The sequence below is a fragment of the Chlorella variabilis genome (assembly GCF_000147415.1).
Source record: "Chlorella variabilis unplaced genomic scaffold CHLNCscaffold_12, whole genome shotgun sequence".
Classification (NCBI taxonomy): domain Eukaryota; kingdom Viridiplantae; phylum Chlorophyta; class Trebouxiophyceae; order Chlorellales; family Chlorellaceae; genus Chlorella; species Chlorella variabilis.
The window spans coordinates 1,048,313-1,066,735 of NW_005435076.1; the positions used below are offsets into that span (position 1 = coordinate 1,048,313).

Consider the following 18,423-nt stretch of genomic DNA (forward strand, 5'->3'; position numbering starts at 1 on the left):
CTGCAGCGCGGGGCGGCAGCGCTGGCGGAGGTGCTGGACCGGCCGCTGCCGGAGCTGCGGCAGGCGGTGACGCGCATCGTGGCGGCAGGAGGGGAGGGGGAGGCCGGCGCCGCGCCCGCAGACCTGCAGGCGCAGCAGGTGTTTGAGGATGAGGAGACGCGAGCCTTCTACGAGTCTCTGGTGGACCTGCGGGCCGTAGTGCCTGCGGTACTGCTCGGGGACAAGGGCAAGGAGGCGGCAGGGGAGCAGGAGGCGGCGGCCGGCGCCGAGCAGCAGGCAGATGGGGAGGGCGGCGGTGCGGCGGGGGCGGCCGCGGGGGCGGCCGCAGGCACGGCGGCGGCGGCGGGGGCGGCGGCGCCCAAAGGGGCGGGCGTGCCGGCGTCTGCCAGTGGCGCCTCGCTGCCCGGCGGCAAGCAGGAGCCGAGCTATGAGGAGACTTTAGAGGTGGGCGGCCAGGGGGCAGGTTGCCGGCTTGGCGTTGCCGCTGCACTGTTGGGCAAGGGATTAGCACGGCAGCAGATCCGGGCAGCTGGCAGCTTGCCACACGACACATACACACGCACGCCACCACGACTCATACACATGCACATGCACACCCCCACCACCTCCACCCCACTGCGTCTGCCTGCAGGGCAAGGGGGCGGGGGAGGAGGCGCGGGAGCCCAGCCAGCTGGACCTGCTGCTGGGGCGCCTGCCCGGCTGCGTGAGCAAGGAGCTGGCTGACGAGGCGGCGGTGGCCTTCTGCTACCTGCAGAACAAGGGCGCCCGCAAGCGCCTGGTGCGCGCGCTGGCGGCGGAGCTGCCCCTGGGCGCGCTGGCGCTGCTGCCATACTACGCCCGCATCGCCGCCACGCTGGCGCAGGTCTTCCCGGACGTGGCGCAGGGTGAGCGAGGGCGGGGCCCGGCCTGCCACGCTGCCCTCAGTCCCTGCTTGGCGGCGCCCGCTGCGCGGCTGCGCCTGATGCGCCCTTGCCCCTTGCCTGCCTGTCTTTCCTGCTGCCGCATCCGCCTGCTGCCTCTTGGGCTCCTCCCCCACCCAAAAGCTTGCCCTCCCCTCACCCTCTCGCCCCCATGCGGCCCCCACCCACCCGCCCCAGGCGTGGTGGCGCACCTGGAGGCCGAGTTTGGCACCCTGCAGCGCAGCAAGGACGCCACCGCGCGCACGCTGGAGCCGCGCGTGCGCAACATGCGGTACGTGGCCGAGCTGGCCAAGTTCCGCCTGTTCCCGCACGGCGCCGCCTTCTCCATGCTCAAGCAGCTGCTGGACGACTTCTCGGGGCACAACATCGACGCCGCCTGCGCGATGGTGGAGACAGCGGGGCGCTTTTTCTACCGGTGAGGGGGAGGGGTGTGAGGCGCGGGGGTGTGTGGCTGGTGGCGGTCATGGTGGGTGTCGAGCAGGCCAGGCCTGCCTATGCGCCCTGCCGGCACCACGCACCTCCCTCCCCCACACGCCCGCTCCCACCTGCCAGCCACCCCCCGCCCCTCCCTGTGCACACAGGCTGCCCGAGACCTCCACCCGCATGTCCAACTTTTTGGAAGTCATGATGAAGCTGCGCAACGCCCGCAACCTGGACGCCCGCCAGAGCGGCCTCGTCGACTCCGCCTACTTTGCGGTCAAGGCGGCGGACAAGGGGGCGCGTCGCAGGCAGCGCCCGCCGCAGCACGAGTACATCCGCCACCTGGTGTACGAGCGGCTGCCGCTGGGGCAGGTCACGCGGGTGGGTCTGCGCCGGGGCCTTGGCTGAGGAGGATTTAGGGCTTCTTAGGGTTGGTGCTGAGGCTGGGTGGGGATGGGTGGGGATGGGGTGGGGCAGACGAGCGGGGGTGCCGGTGATGCCTGGGGTTCCGCCCATGGCCAAGTGTCCGCAGGAGGCTCCGCAGCGGCTGGCGGGGTGCTGTCTCGCATGCATCCGCGCCTGCTGGCCCGCCATGCACACGCCCCTGCCTTGCCCTCCCGCCCATGCCCCCTGTCCCGTGCCCACACCTTCCCCGCAGGTGATGAAGAAGCTGCGGCGGCTGCCCTGGGCGCAGTACGAAGGGTACCTCCTCAAAACCCTGCTGCGCGCCTCCCACAAGGGCCGCTTCTCCCAGATCCCGCACATCGCCAGCCTGGCGGCGGGACTGTCGCGGTACCACCCCAGCCTGGGCGTGGCGCTGGTGGATGAGGTGCTGGAGGCGGTGGAGGCGGGGCTGGAGACGCCAGACGCGGGTGGGGTGGGGCGGGGCGGGGCGGGGTGGAGTGTGTCGCTGGGGCGAGGGCTTCGGTGAGGCGCGTGTCCTTTCGTGGGTGGGTGGTGCTGGTGGTGGGCGAGAATGGTGGGCAGGGGAGAATGGTTGGAGGTTGCGGTGGGCCCACCCAGGCGCTGCCGCCCGCCGCGCCCTGCCCCGCCCGCAGGCTTCTACCAGCGCCGCGTGGCAGCGGTACGCCTGCTGGGCGAGCTGTACAACTACAAGCTGGTCAACTCCCAGGTCATCTTTGCCACCCTGCACCTCATCCTGGCCTACGGACACGAGCAGGGCACGCCGCCCGAAGTCAGCAGGTGCGGCTGTCTGCGGAAGGCCGGCCAGCTCTCCGCCCATACCCTGTGCCCTCTCCCCTCCCACAGCTGGTGTTCCCCGCTGGATGCCGGCCTTTGGGCTGCGGCCTCCCGCGTGCCTCCTGCCCCTGCCCTCCTCCAAGTCTCCTACCCCGCTTCCCCCTCCCTGCCCCTGCCCCCAGGCGCCTGGACCCCCCCTCCAACTTCTTCCGCATCCGCCTCTGCTGCACCCTGCTGGAGGTATGCGGGCAGTACTTCACGCGCGGCCCGTCCCGCCGCAAGCTGGACCGCCTCCTCCCCGCCTTCCAGCGCTACCTGCTGGCCAAGCCGCCGCTGCCGCTGGATGTGGAGTTTGATGTGCAGGTGTGTGTGTGTGGTGGGGGGGGGGGGGTGGCTGCGCATGCATGCATGTGTGCTGGGTGTGGATAGGTGTGTGGTCATGGGGAGTGGCTGCGCGTGCAGCAGGCGTGGCGAGCGCTGCGGCGGCCAGGGTGTCGCCCTGAGCGGGGCGGCGGTGGCGCGCAAGCCCAGGAGCAGGTGCAGCCGGGGCACGCCTCCCACCTCCCCGCCCCGCCACCTCACCCCGGGCGTCTGCACCCTCCTGCTTCAGGACCTGTGGGACCACCTGAGGCTGACCCCTCCGCAGTACGACAGCTACGAGGCCGCCTGCGCCGCGGTGGCGGAGCTGGAGGCGGCCGAGGCGGCGGCCGCGGCCAGCGGGCTGGCGCCGATCGAGGAGGAGAGCGACGGCGAGGGGCCGGAGGACGGCGGCGATGCCGGCTCTGATGCGGGCAGCGACGCGGAGCAGGACGATGGCGACAGCCAGGCGGGGCTGGACGGTGATGAGGAAGATGTGGCGCGGTGGGTGGCCGCAGCGCCTGCTTGTGATGGCTGGCTGGTGGGGCCGGCCCGCCCCGCAGCGCCATCGGCGCATGCTTGCTTGCCTGCATGCATCCACTCGTCGCTTGCCCCACCTGCCCTGCTCTGCCCTGCCCCGCCCTGCCCCGTCGCCCGCAGGCTGGAGAGCGAGGGGGAGGAGGAGGGCGTGCGCATGGTGGGCCCCGCCTTGCAGCCGGCCGAGGTGGACGAAGACTTTGAGCGCGAGTTCTGCCAGCTCATGCTGGACCACCAGGGCCGCCCCGCAGCAGCCGGCGGCGGCCGCCAGCTGGGCCCCGGCGGCGCGGGGCCGGCGGGGGGGCCCGGGCTGCCACCCGCGGCCCACGCCCATGGTCAGGGCGGCGGCGAGGCGGGGGAGGCGGAGGCGGTGTCGTTCCGGGTGATGATGAAGCGGGGGGGGCGGGACGACCGCACCCGGGAGCTGCACATCCCGCTGACGGCCGGCATGGCGGCGCACCTGCGGCAGAAGGAGGAGGAGGAGGCGGCGGAGAAGGCGGAGCTCAAGCGGCTGGTGGGTCGCCAGGCTGGCGGGCAGAGCTGGCGGGGGAGCCTGGGGGGCTGGCTGGGGGGCTGGCTGGGAGGCGTGCCTGACTAAGATGCACTCTGTTGCTATTTTCGTTTGGTGCAGGTGCTGGAAGCAAACAAGCGCGACTTGCAGGTGCGGCTGCTGCCAGCGGCGCCGTGGGCCCGCAGCGGCGGCAGGGAAGGGAGTAGGATGGGAGTTGCGGGGCTGGCCTGGGAGCATAGCTTGGGGCTGGGAGGGCTGGCATGAGCCAGGCTGACTTGAGGTGCTGTCCCGTTGCTGCTGCAGGAACAGCAGGACGCACTGCGAGCAGCGCAGCAGCAGCGGCGGCCTGGCGCGCGCGGCTATTACGGCCGTGGCGGCGGAAGGGGAGGAGGGGGAGGGCTGTTTTGACCTCTCAGCCTGCTGTTGATTTCTCCCTACTCCCATCCTCTTGCGCTTGCTTCTCCCGTGCCTGAGCATTGTTTGCTTGCATTTAATGAAAGGAAATTGGATCCTTGAACATTGATCGGCCCAAGTTAACAGGCCCAGCGGAGATGACTCAGTCCAGTTGCAGCACGGGGTCAGGACGTGGGTGCAGTGGAACAAGCAGCAGAGAGGGTGGATGCAGGGGGTGCAAGTGCCCCTCTCCAGAACAAGCAGCAGGAGGGGGTCCAGCAGCAAACTCGCTGCCCCGCCGCTCAGCCCTTGAGCGCCGCCAGCCGCCGCTTCACTTCATCGTCCAGGTCATCCTCATCCTCCTCATATGCCCGCTTGCGGGACGGCCCTGCGGCAGGCGGCGACAGGCAGGATTCCGGTTGGGGGTTGGATTCCGGCAGCATGGAGCATGGCACACAGCACGCTTCCTTTAAATGCCTGCTGCTGCCGACGCCACAACGGCACAGGCGCGCGCACCTTCGCCGCCATCCTCCTCCTGCTGCTGCTCCTCGCCGCCCTGCGGCGGCCGCGGCCCCGGCGCCTCCTCCTCCTCCGGCTCCTCTCCCTGGGCCCACACCGCGCGGTTCTGCTCTGCCGTCTCCTCCGTCTCCTCCATGGGCGTGTTCCACCACACGGGCCCGCCAAAGCGGCCGTCCCCCGAGGCACAGCAGATGCAGCCGGTCTGCACGTCGGGGGTGATGCGCTGCTGCGCGGCGCGCTGCTTCATGGGCACGCGGCAGTGGCTGGTGGTGCCGAAGTTGTGGTTGCCCTTCTGGATGGCCAGCAGCGAGCAGAGGATCTCGTAGCCGGGCTTGCGCCACTTGGCGATCAGCGCCCCGTCCGCAATCTTCTCCCGCACCAAAAAATCGTACAGCTCGCGGGACATGACCTGCGGGCAGAAAGGGGGAGTGTGTGTGTGTGTGTGCGCGCGCGCGCGAGGGAACAGACAAGGGCACGAGGGTGGGTGGCACCACCAAGATGCAAAACAGAGCCAGCGGCAAACTGCACGCCTGCACAGCTGCTGGGCCCCCACCCACCTTGCGGTTGTACATGAGGTCGTAGATGAAGCGGTTCTTCTCCCAGTGGATGCGCGTCACCTGCGGCACAGCGAGGCGGGGGGGCTGCTGGTGAGCAGGCAGCCACGAGGTGAGCAGCAGCATTCTGCCCACCGCCAGCCGGCAGGGGCCCACCTTCCAGGTCGTCTCGTTGCGCCGCTTCCCCGACGTGTCCTCGTTCACCGCATCCTTCATCTGGTGCTCAAAGTCCTCGATCACCTCCTCAATCAGCTCCCAGCCCTCGGGGGGCTGCTTCCCCTTGAGCCTGCAGCAGGCACAGCACTGCTGTTCAGCGGGTGCTCGCCGCCGCCGCCGCTGGTGCCACCGCCCCTGCCGGCAGCGCAGCTCTAGGCGAGGAGCCGCTGCCCGCGCCGCCCGCTGCGTCTGGAGTCTGCATCAGCCCATGCAAACCCCCAGGCCGAGCCATTCGGGCGGCGGTGATGCCAGCAGCGCCCGATGGCGCGGGCTCCAGCTGCTGCGCGTCCGTCACAGCGACCCACCGTCTCCTGAACGACATAAAGTCTGCTGCGCGAGGCGGGGCCGCCAATCAGCAAAATTGCTTCTGGCTCCGCGTCTCTAGAGGGGCCGGCAGCTTGGGCACGCAGTCGGCAAGTGCGGATGACGACAGGAGCGAGGCTGCATGCAGATTGAACGCCAGCTCCACAACGCAGTACGTGCCCGTCCCGCGGCGGCCGCCGAGCAGTGGCGTGTGGCGCATGTGAGCTTTTGCGCTGTTTTATCCCTCCTCACCCCCCTATCCCTCGTTGTCCCTCGTCCAATGTATGCCAGCATGCTGTCCACCGCTTGCCGCCGCCCCACCTTGGGAGCCACCAGGGCTCCCTCCTGTCGCCGCGCCGCCCTGGGCGGCAGGCGCCTGCTGCCAGCCCACGCCGCAGCCCCCAACAAGGCTCTGCGCCGCAGCCCAGGCTGCGTGGCAGTGCGCGCGCTGCAGAGCGACAAGGAGGAGGCCCCCAGCAGCATCGACGACTTTGTCGCACTCGCCAAGCAGCTGACGGGGCACCTGGCCGCCGAGTTTGCATCAGACAGGAGCGGCGTGTACAAACAGCTGGAGGCCTGGTGAGCTGCTGTGTGGTGCAGCGCTCTGCTGAGCAGCAGCAGTTGGCGCCGGCCAGTGCTGATGCACGGCGTGTTTCTGGCGCGGTTGACCAACACGAATCACGCGCCCACACGCCCTGCGCCACCAATGCCGCTGTGCTCGCAGGATGGCTGGCAGCCACGACGAGGGCGAGGAGCTGGCGCCGCGCACCGACCAGACCACCAGCGAGAGCGACGCCGGCAGGCTGCTGCGCTTTGCTGGGGAGAAGTTCGGGGTGCCCACCAACATCTCCGAGGTGGTGCACTCGGTGCAGACCTGGTGAGCCGGTATGCTGTTGGTGCTGGCTGTGTAGCATGGCCGGTGCCGCGCTGCACAGGCCTCGTGCCGCACCCGTGCTGTCCAACCGGTGCGCTGTGCGTGCAGGCTGAGCAACCCGGCGGGAGGCGAGGAGGCACACGACAGCCAGATGGTGGCGCGCATCGTGCAGCGCCTGCTGGCCACCTACCGGAAGCAGGCGGGGGAGGAGTTTGAGGGGGAGGAGGAGCACCAGTGGGACCGCCTTTACGCAATCGCCAGGAGCGTGCTGGGCTCCTCGGTCAGCCGCCGCGTGCTCAAGAGCCTGGTCAAGGCCTACCTCGGCCTGCCGTGAGCCCTGCCGTCGGTGAGCGATGCCCCCGGTGAATGGTGAGCGCCCAGAGACAGTGATCCACCCAGGAATTTTCAACGCTAAAGATTAGCGCCGCACATCACTGCATGACCACATGATGAATTGAAACAAACGGACAGCTGCAAGCAAACAGGGATGGGCGCGGCAGCGGACGCACTCGGGGCCGGCAGATCAGGAAGCGCTGAGAGATGATCATTTCACGTTAATGTTCGATCAAAATTATCGATGAAGGCAGCAAGGGGCAGGGATGATTCCCTCGTGCCGACATGGCAGAATCAAACGGTAGAAGCAATGGATAGAACCAGAAAAGCACAAAAAAAGGCCAGCTGTGCCACTGCCTTCAGTCGCTGCCCTGCTGCTGCTCGTCGCCGGGCCGCAGCCGCCCGCGCTCCAGCACCAGCCAGCGCACGTCGGCCGCCAGCGCCGCCCGCAGCTGCCGCACGCCGCCCGAGTGCACGGTGAGCACCACCGCGGCTCCCGCCGCACGCAGCCGCGCCACCACCTCTGCAATCATCGGCGAGCCGGGAAAGGCGGGGGGGCGGCCAGAACATTGAGGCAGGCGAGCCCGGGAGCCACACAGTCAGAACAACACCCACCACCACATGCGCCTGCCACCCACCCACCCACCGACGCCACCCAGCCACCCAGCCCACCTGGCAGGCGCGGCGAGGCGGTGAGGAACCTGTCTGCGTCGTCGATGAGCACCAGGCGGGGCGGCGGCGAGCCCAGCAGCAGCAGGCGGGCCAGGCCCAGGCGCAGGCGGGCCGTGGGCGTCAGCTCCAGCCGGCTGGCCTCCCCCACCAGCGACTGGAAGCCGTCTGGCAGCCGCCTCACATCCGCGTCCAGCCCCGTCAGCTCAGCCGCTTCCTGGCAGTCCGCCACGCTGGGCATGTCGCTGCCCTGGGCCCCGCACACCAGGTTCTCCTGCGGGGGGGTCAACCCAGGGAAGGCGGGGGTTGGTAGTGGCTGGCAGGGCGGCAGGGCAGGTGGTGGAGATGGGGCTGGGCATGTGCAGGTTCCGCCATGCACCGCACCGCATGCCACGCGCACACCGGGCCACCCAACACACGCCAGGCCCCCACCCTTTACCTGCACCGAGGCGAAGAAGATGGCGCAGGAGGCGGGCGTGAGGCAGCCCATGTGGCGCTGCAGGTCGCAGCGGTCGCTGGTGGTGGGGTGGAAGGGCAGCCAGCGGCGGGGCGCGCCGCAGCCAAACTGCACGCTGCCGCCGCCGGCGGGGGCGTCCAGGTGCAGGACGTGGAGCAGGCTGCTGCGCCCGGCGCCCGTGTCTCCAGACACAAGCACCGCCTTGCCGGGGGCTGCCTCCAGGCTCAGGCCAAACAGCACCTCGCCCGGCCGGCTCCTGCGCGTGGGGAGGCAGCGGGCAGGTGTGCGGAGGGAAAGGAGACAGTTCCGGCGGGCGCCAGGCAGGCAGACAGGCAGGCAAGCAGGGCAACGACACAGGAACGACACAGGCTGCAAGGCGCTCAGCAGTCCCTCAAAGCACAGCACTGCCAGCACCACAGCCCAGCACTTGGTGCAGCACTGACCGGTAGCTGAAGATGATGTCCTGCGCCCGCACCCCGCCCGTCCACGCCTCTCCCGTCAGCCGCAGGACGGCCGGCGGCGGCGCGGACCCCGCCTCTGCATCCTTGAACAGACCCTCGTCCGAGCAGCTGTCTTCGCCGCTGCCGCCGGCACTGCCCTTGGCACCGTGGCCCACCACAGGGGCGCCGGGCGGGGCCTTGGGCCGGGCATCCAGCCTGGCCGCCGCCGCACGTGCCGCCTCCTCCTTCTCCAGCTCCTCCAGCGCCGGCGGCTTGCCCTTATTTGTCAGCTGGCCGCGGTGGTGCAGGTCGATCACACGCTCCAGGCTGCCTGCAGCAGGCACACACGCAGCGGGAGGGGGTCGAGGCGGGGGGCGAGCGCAAGCACCGCGTCACCGGGGCTGGCGTCGGCGGCTGCTGTGCAGGTGTGTGGGCAGTCATTCAAGCACAAAGCAGGCGCAGCGGGCGTCCTACATCACCCCACCCCACCCACCGTAGGAGGCGAAGAAGCGCGCCACGGCCTCGGACAGAGCCGTCAGCCCCTGCTCCACCACCCCGGTGTAGCGCAGCATGGCGTACAGGGAGCCCACCTCGATGGCGCCGTTGAGCAGCTGGTCGCCGCCGATGTACAGCAGTACCACTGCGGAGCAGGAGCACGCAACACAACGGAGCATACAATTGCACGCACATACACCAGGGGTGGCAGCCTGGCCTGACCAGGGCTGGGCATGCATCCGAGCCACGCGCTCTCGCGCACGGGGAGGCGAGCGGGCACCCCCCACGCGGCCTTGCCTGGCATCATGGCCGAGAAGACTGCCTGCAGGTAGAGCTGGTGGGTGGCCAGCCAGGCGGCCAGCACCTGGGCGGCGCGGAAGTACGCCTGCGCCAGAGGCTCGTAGCTAGCTGCACCGGGGAGGGCGTGTGAGCGTGTGCAAGTGGGGATGAGTGAATGGGAGGGTCGCATGTAGTGGCCGGGGAGGGGCCAGGGAGGGCCAGGGCACGCGGTGGTGCGCGGCTCTGGGCAGTGCGAGCAGGCGGCAGAGCGCGGCAGTGCTCCCCGGCGCCAGCCCTGCACAGCCCTCCCGCTCACCTGCCAGCGTGCGCTGCAGCGCCATGGCCTGCACCCCGCTCATGGCCGTGAACACCTCGTACGACAGACCGTACAGGCGGCCCAGCGCGCTGCGCGCCAGGCGGTGCCTGCTGCGCACGATGAGCGAGGAGACGGCCAGCTCCACCGCGCTGACACCCACCGCCGCCCCTGCAGGGAGGCAGACGAGGGGTGCACAGGTGCGCCACGTCATCACCCAGCACGTGTTGGCAAAGGAGGGCCCAAGCTCGGCAGCCAGGGGCCGGGGCAAGGCAGGGCGGCGCCGCCGGCCGCTCCAGCGAACCCCGGCGGCCTCACCCAGAGCGGCTCCAAAGCCGTTGCTCAGCACAGGCCCCGTGGCAAAGGCGGCCAGCAGGGCCACGCCGCCGATCAGCTGGGCCAGGCCCTGCACCAGCTTCTGCACCAGGTACCCCACGAGCACCCGGATGTTCTGCATGTCCACCGCGGTACGACTGTACCGCAGGAAACACAAGGGCATGGAAGGGGGGAGCAGCAGGGGAACACAGGAGACGTCAGGGGAGGAGAGGGGATGGTGCGGTGGCGCGGGAGGTGTGTGGGGCCTGTGATCAGGGCTGCTCGCTGTGCTGCGACGCAGCGCAGCAGGGGTCGCCCATCCAATTCGTCCAGGCTGAAACGAGGTGCCCCCACACGCCCCCACCTGACCAGCTCCGAGGTGGAGATGTCGTGGTAGAAGGTGGAGTCCTGGAACAGGACGTGGTTGAACAGGGAGACAGACCTGCATCACAGGCATCACTCCATGCATCATTCCATGCAACGCAGGCCTGAGGGCGGACGCAAGGGCGGCTCGCGACTATCTATGCTCCGACGCATGTAGTGCAGTGAAGGGCGAGGCCACGCTCACAGCTTGCACATGGCGCGCCGCTGGTAGGCCTGCATGCACAGGCTGGAGGCGTACTCTAGGGCCACGCCGCACAGCGTGATGCCTGCAGGCCACGTGGCATTGGGGTGGGTGTGGGGGTCAGGGGTGGGTGTGGGGTGTCTGGGATGTGTGCGTGCATGCATAGATGTGGGGGGAGAGATGGAGGTGGTGGGCGGGGCAGGGCAGGGCAGGCACTCATCGCGTGGCGCATCCATGGCAGGCATGCGAGGGTCAGCGGGCGGGGCAGGGCGCGCCTGTGAGCAGGTAGATGGCATCCAAAAAGTCGGCCTCATCGCCCGTAGTGGCCGCATTCAGCACTTGGCTCTGCGGGGGCGCAGGCGGCGGGGACAGGGAGCGGCGGGTGCCGTCGGCAGGGCTGCGGCGCTGCCGTGGGGTGCGCAAGCCGGCGGCAGGCGCAGGCACGCACCTGGATGCCCAGCTGGTACAGGTTTAAGCCCACCGCTGCCACAATGAGCAGCGTGGTGAGCAGCAGCAGGGGCCAAGCGGCCGCCACGATGCGCCCGATGAACAGCATGGTCTCCAGCGCTGCGGGCAGGAGGGGTGGGGGTGGGGGGGCTGGCAGCACTGGGCGCAGGCAGCATGGCAGGACCCTGCCGAGCAAAAGAGACAGAAGAGGGCTGAACACAGGTGGAAGCAGGGGCTGTCACCTGAGTAACGCACATCGGCCCGCTCGGGGCGCTGCGCCTGCGTGGACCCCTCCCGCTCCCCCTCCGGCGCCTCTGCCAGCTCGGCCAGGTTGGCGCAGGAGCCGACGGCGCCCTGGGCCGCCCAGGCCGCGCCCAGGCGCCCCTCCCCCGGCGCCACCGCCGGCGCCGCCTCCACCAGCTGGCTGGCTGGGATGAACTTCATGGCGGCGCCGCTCATGACGGCGGCGGCCTGGCTGCCCGACCGCAGCGCCTGGGTGCGCGCCCGCCGCAGCTGCTTCAGCGTCTTGCGCAGGTCGAGGGAGGGGATGAGGGTGGCATCGATCCACAGCAGGCCTGAGGAGGCCTCGGTGCCAAACTGGCGGCGGGTGAGGCCCGCCACGGGCACCGGCGGGCGCGCCTTCCTGCTCGGCGCCGCTGCGGGCAGCGTGCCGCTGCCGTCGACCTCCACCCCGCTGCTGATGCGTGCCAGCGGGGCGCGGGTGGTGCGGCGGGCTGCCTGCTTGGTGGCGGCTTCCGCCCCCGACGGGTCTGCGGGGTCAAACAGGCCGCCCTCTGCTTCCACATAGTCCGTCAGCTCAGCAGGCAGGGCGAGCAGGCCCAGCTGTGCGGTGTCCTCCTCGGCGGGGATGAAGCCGGTGCGCGCAGCCTTCTCGCGGTTGCGCCCCGGCAGCGCCGCCATGCGCGACTTCTGGGTGATGATCCACCGCTCCACTGCGGCAGGGAGGGGTGCCAGGGGCAGACGCACAGGGCAGGCAGTGTGTATGTGTGTGTGTGTGTGCGCGCGCGCGTGCGGGTGAGTGTGTGGGCGTGTTGGCGAGATAAGGAACAAACACTCCCATCAATAGGGCAGGCCTGCCAGCCACGCACGTCAGCCCCTACACACACCTCAGCCCCACCCCTAGCCCCACCCCACCCACCCGAGTCTGCATCCAGGTTGTCCAGCGTCAGCCTGCCCCCATACTTGGCCAGCGCACGGTTCACCTCGCTCAGCAGGTGGCCCCAGAAGCAGTTGATGCCGCCCGCTGCGCGCACATCCGCGCCTGGGAGGGCAGGGAGGCAGGCAGGCAGGTCGGCGCATGGGCTTCCGGCGCGCATTGCTACCCCTCCGGGGGAAGGTGGGTAGCCTGCAACAGCCCCCATCCCGCCGCCACCACAGACACCACGCCACCACCGCCCACCTGAGAGCAGGTCCACCGCAATCAGGTGCTCCACCAGGGCCTTGTACTTGTCGTCCTTGGCGTGTACCGTCTTGAGCAGCTGCGCATGGGCAGCGGACGGCGGCGCAGGCGCGAGGCGCAGCCGTGAGCGGGGAGGCAGGAGGCTGGCGGGCAGCCAGCTGTCGGCGGCATCATCGCAGGCCGGTGTCCTGACCCTCGCCCGAGGCTTCTTGCCTGGCCCCGGCCGCCCACCGGCTGCGCCCGGCCGCCTCACCCTGAACAGGTAGAACACGGGCAGCTTCTCCTTGCGGTAGTAGGCCCACGTGTGCTCATCCAGCTGGTAGGTGAACCCTTCCAGCTTGAACTGGCGCAGGATGACGCGGCCCAGGTTGGAGGGGCCCAGCACAGGCTTGTCCTCCCACAGGATCCACGTGGGCTTGAACTCTGCAGGGGGGCGGCAGCCAGCCAGCGAGCTGGGCAGCGCGGCGGTAGGGAAGGGGCGGCAAGGAAGGGGCGGCAGCTCGGCCCACGCAGCCGCCAGAGGCTGGCAGGGCCCGGCACCCGCTGCGGGGAGATTGCCAGGTGAGGGCGGCGGCCAGCGGCGGGCACAGGCGCACCCGACTTGAGCGCCCGTGGGATGGAGCGCACGACTCGGTTCTGGGCGTCGTACAGCGCATCAGCCGAGTAGAAGAGCGTGAGGGGGGCGCCGGGGGTCAGGCGCATCAGCAGGCATTCGTTGAGGCAAATGTCTGCACGGTTTTGGCAAGCAAAGGGAGACGAAGGCGAGGGGCTTGGGTGTGAGGCAAACACTTAAAAGTGAATGGCAGGGCGTTTGGGCGGTGTCCCCAGCTCACCGCGGTGCAGCCAGTAGCTCTTGAGCTCCTCTTTGGTGATCACCTCAATGTCCACAGGCTCCAGGGTCAGGTGACCCATCTGGGTGCCTGCCGCAGGCGGGGGCAGCACACACAGGCGCATGTCGGCAGGCGCCGGCAGGCCGGCCGGCGAGGCGGCTGCTCCCCACGGGCGTGCAGGCCCCCGGCAGCCCGCCCCCTTCCCCCCCACCTGACAGCTCCTTGCGCAGCTCCGTTTCCTCCTCAGGCGTCAGCCCCTCCTTGGCCAGGATCAGGACATCGATGTCGAAGTCTGCAGGCCAATCGGCAGGGCGCGAGGATGAACGCGCCGGCGGGTGTCGGATCAGGCTCGGGGCCACCTGCCCGGCTGTCCCTCCACCGGCAGCACGAGCCGCCTCACCGTTGGTGGCAGGCTCGGGGGTGCCGTGCAGGATGTTCAACACCTTCCTGGCAATGCCGCCCTGCAGGCAGGCGCAGGCAGCCGTACCCCATTCACCGGCCGCCACAGTGGGCGCTCCTGGCTTCCCCACCCCACCCCACCCCACCCCACCCCACCCCACCCCACCCCGCGGTTGGCACGTGCTCACGCAGAGCCGCACACCTTGATGCCCCAGCCGTAGCCCAGCGCCGCCGCCGCCGCCGCGATGGCTGGGTCCGCCGCCGCCACCTGCTCCAGGTCGACCTCCTCGCACAGGATGGTGTGGGGCTGGTGCACGGCCGGGTTGGATACAATGGTGACTCCCTTGGGCCTGAAGGTGCGGGTGATGATGCCCAGCCGCATCAGCACAAAGTAGACGGCAGCCGCCAGCAGCACCGCGCCGCACACGGCGCCGATGGCGATGCCGATGATGGCCTCGGTGCTGAGCCCGCCGCCGCCGCCGTCCTCGGAGGCGGGGGTGTAGGGCTGGGGCAGCAGCATGACGCGCTGGGTGCCCTTGCCGCAGCTGCAGGCGCCGCACGAGACACAGCGGATGTGAGGCATGACAGGTGGAGGGACCAAGGGCAGGCTGCAGCCAGCAGGCGGGCCCAGGCGGGGCCCAGGCTACAGACTGTGGTGGCCCCGCCAGCATGCGGCGAGCCAGCAGGCAGTCCCCTCCCTCCCTCCCTCCCTCCCTCCCTCCCACGGTCCTCCCTGCCCTCCGCCCCACCTCAGCGTGTTGTTGACGCGGCGCATCCTGGTGCTGCAGTCCGGCAGAGGCCTCAGCGTGGTCTTGTTGAAGCACATGCGCACGCCCAGCAGCCGCGGCTGCGAGCAGGCCTGGCAGGAGCAGACCAGCTCCTGGCCAGGCCACAGCAGGTCGCCCCACGGTGTGCCTGGATGACGCCCTTGATCCTATCCACTGCGTGCGGCGCATGGGGAGGAGCAGCGATGAAAAATCCAGGGCATGGCGGGTGGCGAGCGCCGTCGGCGGGCCTTGGGGAGGCAGGCAGGCAGCAAGCAGCGCCCCCCCCCCCTGTGCGGGCACCCCGACTCCTGCCCAGGCCCTGGCCGCCCACCCGAGTACGACTGCGTGTCAGAGGGCACGATGCCCGCCCGCTGCAGCACCGCCGACACGTTGTGGGAGGCGGCCACCAGCACGGCGTTGGAGAAGTAGGTGCGCTGGTCCATGCCGGAGCAGGTGCCGTGCTTCTCCCACTCGTGCGCCCACAGCAGGCTGTCGGCGTCTGGGCTGACCAGCGACTGGTTGGGCGCCATGTCGGGCCAGAACAGTGAGATGGTGTCCTCCAGGCCCGCCAGGCAGCCAGGCTGGTACGGGGTGTCGCTGCACCGGTCCTGGAACCTCTTGCCCGCGCCGCCCAGCGCGGACGGCGGCACCTGCGGCCACACGCCGTGGAGAGCAAACCCGGCGTCGACCTTGCCGGCTTGCAGGGCCTGGCTGAAGGCATCTATCACCGGGCCGCTCTCGTTGCGTGGGATGGTGTTGAGGTAAGCGGCGGGCCAGTTGAATGCCACCAGCATGACGTCAGTCCTGCGAGCGGCGGCAGGCGGCGGTTGAGGGCTGGAACACAATTTGTTTTTTGGGGGGGGTCAGGTGATCAGGTGACACCTCGAGAGGGGCCAGCATGGATCAAACTTACAGGCTCTCAATCTGCTCCAGCTCTGTTTCGTTGCCAGGGTTGCAGTCAACCAGTGCAGAGGCTGGGCCCGCCCTGAGGAGTGCCAGCAAGAGCACCAGGAAGGCGGCAACACGCGCCCGAGGGCCGCCGCAGTACCATGCGGGCGGCGGGGCTGGCGCCCGCCAGCGCATGCCTGCTTGCTCTGCTGCTGCGGATACAGGGCCGTGGGCGCGTGCTGGACCCGGAAAAGCGAGACCAGGGCCGCGGGCTTACCAAGTCGGCCTGCAGGCAGCCCGGTTGGGGGCTGCAACGCTTGCAACGCCGTCCACAAACCGCCCAGCGGGAGCTACAGCCCAGAGGCAGGGCCCAGACAAATCGCGGGGTCCAAGTAGCCCTACCTGTTCAAACCCTGGCGCTGATACTGCTATCGGCAGCCCTCAGAAGTGATCACAGCGCTTCCAAGAGCCGTGGCATGTGTGGCTGTACAACAGTTGGTGCTACCGTACCGCCGTGTGAATTTGGCCTTCACCTGATGTGAGCTGGCTTGCAATTTGCACCAGATCAGAGCGAAAAGCGCATCCAAAAAACACCAAAATCAAGCAGTCACATATCAGGAGCAGGAAGCTAACTGAGAACACAATGACATCAACTCCGCGCCGTGTACTAATTGATGTGCAGCGATAGCCTACAAAAATAGTCTCTCTAGCACCATGCCTGCCAGCCCACATACATGCGGCACAGCTTGTCGTGGTCCTGCGCATCCTGCAGCAGCTGCTGCACCTGCCCCTCCACACCCCGCGCCTCGCCCTCGCCTGCACCAATGCGGCCGTTTGGGGGAAGGGAAGCTCACACCTCGGTGTGTGGTGTGAAACTGGCACACGCCATGCGGCATCCAATCAGGCAAGCTATGGCAGGCAGCGGCAGCTCCCCCCCCCCCACACACACACACCCTCCAACTCACTGCTCTTCACTGAAGCACCCCCGTCCCCAGCCACCTGCCGCCGCCCACCTGCCTCCACCCCCTCCAGCTTCTGCTTGATGCGCAGCAGCGTGCGCTCGGCGTCGGCATTGGCCAGGCTGATGGCGCCGCCTCCCCCGCCCACAGTGGCCGACGCCACGCCACCGCCACTGTCGTCGTCCTGCCAATGCGGGGCGCAGGTACCACCTCACTTCAGCCAGCTGCCATTGCGTGTGTTGCCAATGCAAGGCATGCTCGCCGTGGCCTGCGGGCGCCCTCCATGCACCCCACCCGTAGGCACCCGCGGGAGCAGCAGCAGCCGGCGCCCACGCCTGCGCGCACCTCCTCGGCGCCCGCGTCGTACTGTCGGCGCGCTGCCGCCGTGGTTGTGAGGGCCCACTTGTAGAGGGGGTCGTGAATGAAGACCTCGATCACAGTCAGGATGGACTCCTTGCTGGCCCGCAGCACCTGCGCAGCAGGGAGGTAGGGTTGGGGTCGTTGTGGTGACGGTGGTGGGTGGGCAGTGGTGCTGGTGGCAGTGGTGGTTTGAGCGCATGTGCTGGGAAGCCGAGGGCGGCGGGCGTGGCAGGCTGCTGCGCAAGGAGGGCTTCCACAGCATCACGCAGCACGCCAGCCGCTCCCGCCCCTCACCCTCAGCGTCTCCTCGCAGCACCGCCGCATGACTTCCTCCACACCCGTCACGCCCATGCCATCCACCACATCCCGCGTCAGGCGGAAGGGCACCAGCTCAGGGGTGTTCAAGAAGCGGCCCTGCACGGGGGACGCGGTGGTGGCGGTGAGTGGTTGTGGGTTGGGGCGCGGGCAGGCCCAGGCTTCAGCCAACAGCTAAGAAGGCAGGTCCCCACACCACACAACACAACACAACACAACACAACACAACACAACACCACGCCACGCCACACCATACCACACCACACCACACCACACCTGCTCAAAGGCGATGCCCAGGTCGATGTGCACCGCATCAGCTGTGCGCGTGTCCAGCAGGATGTTCTGCAGGTGGCGGTCGCCCAGCCCAATCACGTGCCCCGCCATGCTGTTCACCGCCATGCTGCGGGTGTAGGCCAGGCGCCGCTCAAACCAGGTGCCTGCACAGCAGGGGGGGCGGGCAACCGACACGACGGGGGCGAGCGTCGGCAGCAGCCCACCTACCCGCCTTGGATGTGCCCCTCGCATCAACTTCAGACCACCACCACCACCGCCGCCGCCACCACCACCACCACCACCACCACACCACCACACCACCACCACCCACCCGGGTCCCTGAAGCTCTCCAGGAAGAAGTGGTGCATGGCGGGCGGGAAGCGGGCGCACACCTCGTCGTATGCGGCGCGCAGCTGGGCGGGGGTGGCGTGGGCCTGGGCGCCCTTCACCAGCTGCGTGCATGCAGGGCCGCGGCAGGAAGGGGCTGGGCGTGCCAGCGCTGAAGCAGGCATGCATGCATGCAGGCAGGCAGGCAGCCTGGCAGGCAGAAGGCGAAGCACCGGGCCTGGCACGCGCCTCTCCTCCACCCCCAGGCCAGCCCCGCCAGTCCCAGCTCCCCGCGTGGCGCCCTGCCCTGCCCCACAGGCTCCCCTGCCTCACCTTTGTATAGCACTCGTACCAGGTGAGGTCCGCGGGGCGCCTGTAGCGCGCGTGCGCGCCCCCCGTGCGGCTGGCCCCCAGCAGGTAGTCGGCCAGCGGCAGCGTGTGCTCCACCCACTCCAGCAGGCCAGAGGAGGGGCTGAAGGGGACCACCTGCTTGGGGGGCAGGCAGGGGCGGGGCAGGTGGGTGGCTGGCAACGGGCAGCGCGGAAGGAAGCGGGGCGACAGCAAGGCCGGGCAGCGGATGCGCCTTGCCTCGAGGTGTGTGGTGGGCAGCTGCCACCACACACACACACACACAGCCCACCCGCCCCCACCCCACCTTGTATGTGCGAATGAAGAGGGAGCGGCGCTGCGTGCGCGGCTGCTCCGCCAGGAACTGGTTGACCAGCCAGAAGAACTGCTGCATGACGGCGTCCTGGCGCAGGTCGTCGT

General features: G+C 69.4%; 5 protein-coding genes across 5 annotated transcripts in view; 1 reads left to right on the forward strand and 4 right to left on the reverse strand.

The window, feature by feature from the left end:
• The window catches only part of CHLNCDRAFT_134932 (hypothetical protein), a gene marked incomplete at both ends in the record, with an annotated part of 5,868 nt that extends 1,515 nt beyond the window's left edge, over positions 1–4,353 (forward strand). Inside the window, 11 exons of the mRNA XM_005846903.1 lie at positions 7–444; positions 632–884; positions 1,098–1,335; positions 1,502–1,721; positions 1,999–2,212; positions 2,399–2,543; positions 2,723–2,903; positions 3,151–3,401; positions 3,558–3,948; positions 4,066–4,095; positions 4,249–4,353. Of these exons, the coding sequence (XP_005846965.1) occupies positions 7–444; positions 632–884; positions 1,098–1,335; positions 1,502–1,721; positions 1,999–2,212; positions 2,399–2,543; positions 2,723–2,903; positions 3,151–3,401; positions 3,558–3,948; positions 4,066–4,095; positions 4,249–4,353 (2,466 nt within the window). The remainder of the gene's footprint in view (positions 1–6; positions 445–631; positions 885–1,097; positions 1,336–1,501; positions 1,722–1,998; positions 2,213–2,398; positions 2,544–2,722; positions 2,904–3,150; positions 3,402–3,557; positions 3,949–4,065; positions 4,096–4,248) is intronic.
• Positions 4,354–5,038: 685 nt separating this feature from the next.
• On the reverse strand, positions 5,039–5,699 carry CHLNCDRAFT_14363 (hypothetical protein; the record flags this gene model as incomplete). Its single annotated transcript, XM_005847100.1, has 3 exons — positions 5,039–5,266; positions 5,415–5,474; positions 5,568–5,699. Coding segments are annotated over 3 exons (420 nt in total), but the record flags the coding sequence as incomplete, so codon positions are not given.
• A 1,797-nt stretch (positions 5,700–7,496) lies between these two features.
• Positions 7,497–10,708, reverse strand: CHLNCDRAFT_134935 (hypothetical protein; the record flags this gene model as incomplete). Its single annotated transcript, XM_005847101.1, has 10 exons — positions 7,497–7,660; positions 7,810–8,080; positions 8,246–8,519; positions 8,707–9,034; positions 9,197–9,343; positions 9,421–9,606; positions 9,794–9,961; positions 10,109–10,263; positions 10,470–10,547; positions 10,674–10,708. The coding sequence occupies 10 exons, from the start codon at positions 10,706–10,708 to the stop codon at positions 7,497–7,499; spliced, it is 1,806 nt and encodes a 601-aa protein (XP_005847163.1).
• Positions 10,709–14,868: 4,160 nt separating this feature from the next.
• Positions 14,869–15,246, reverse strand: CHLNCDRAFT_13061 (hypothetical protein; the record flags this gene model as incomplete). The annotated part of the gene is made up of 1 exon (XM_005847102.1): positions 14,869–15,246. A coding segment is annotated over one exon (378 nt), but the record flags the coding sequence as incomplete, so codon positions are not given.
• Positions 15,247–16,127: 881 nt separating this feature from the next.
• CHLNCDRAFT_24048 (hypothetical protein) lies at positions 16,128–18,421 on the reverse strand (the record flags this gene model as incomplete). Its single annotated transcript, XM_005847103.1, has 8 exons — positions 16,128–16,237; positions 16,435–16,502; positions 16,670–16,851; positions 17,035–17,154; positions 17,332–17,492; positions 17,660–17,780; positions 17,989–18,141; positions 18,311–18,421. Coding segments are annotated over 8 exons (1,026 nt in total), but the record flags the coding sequence as incomplete, so codon positions are not given.
• Between the last annotated feature and the right edge of the window lie 2 nt (positions 18,422–18,423).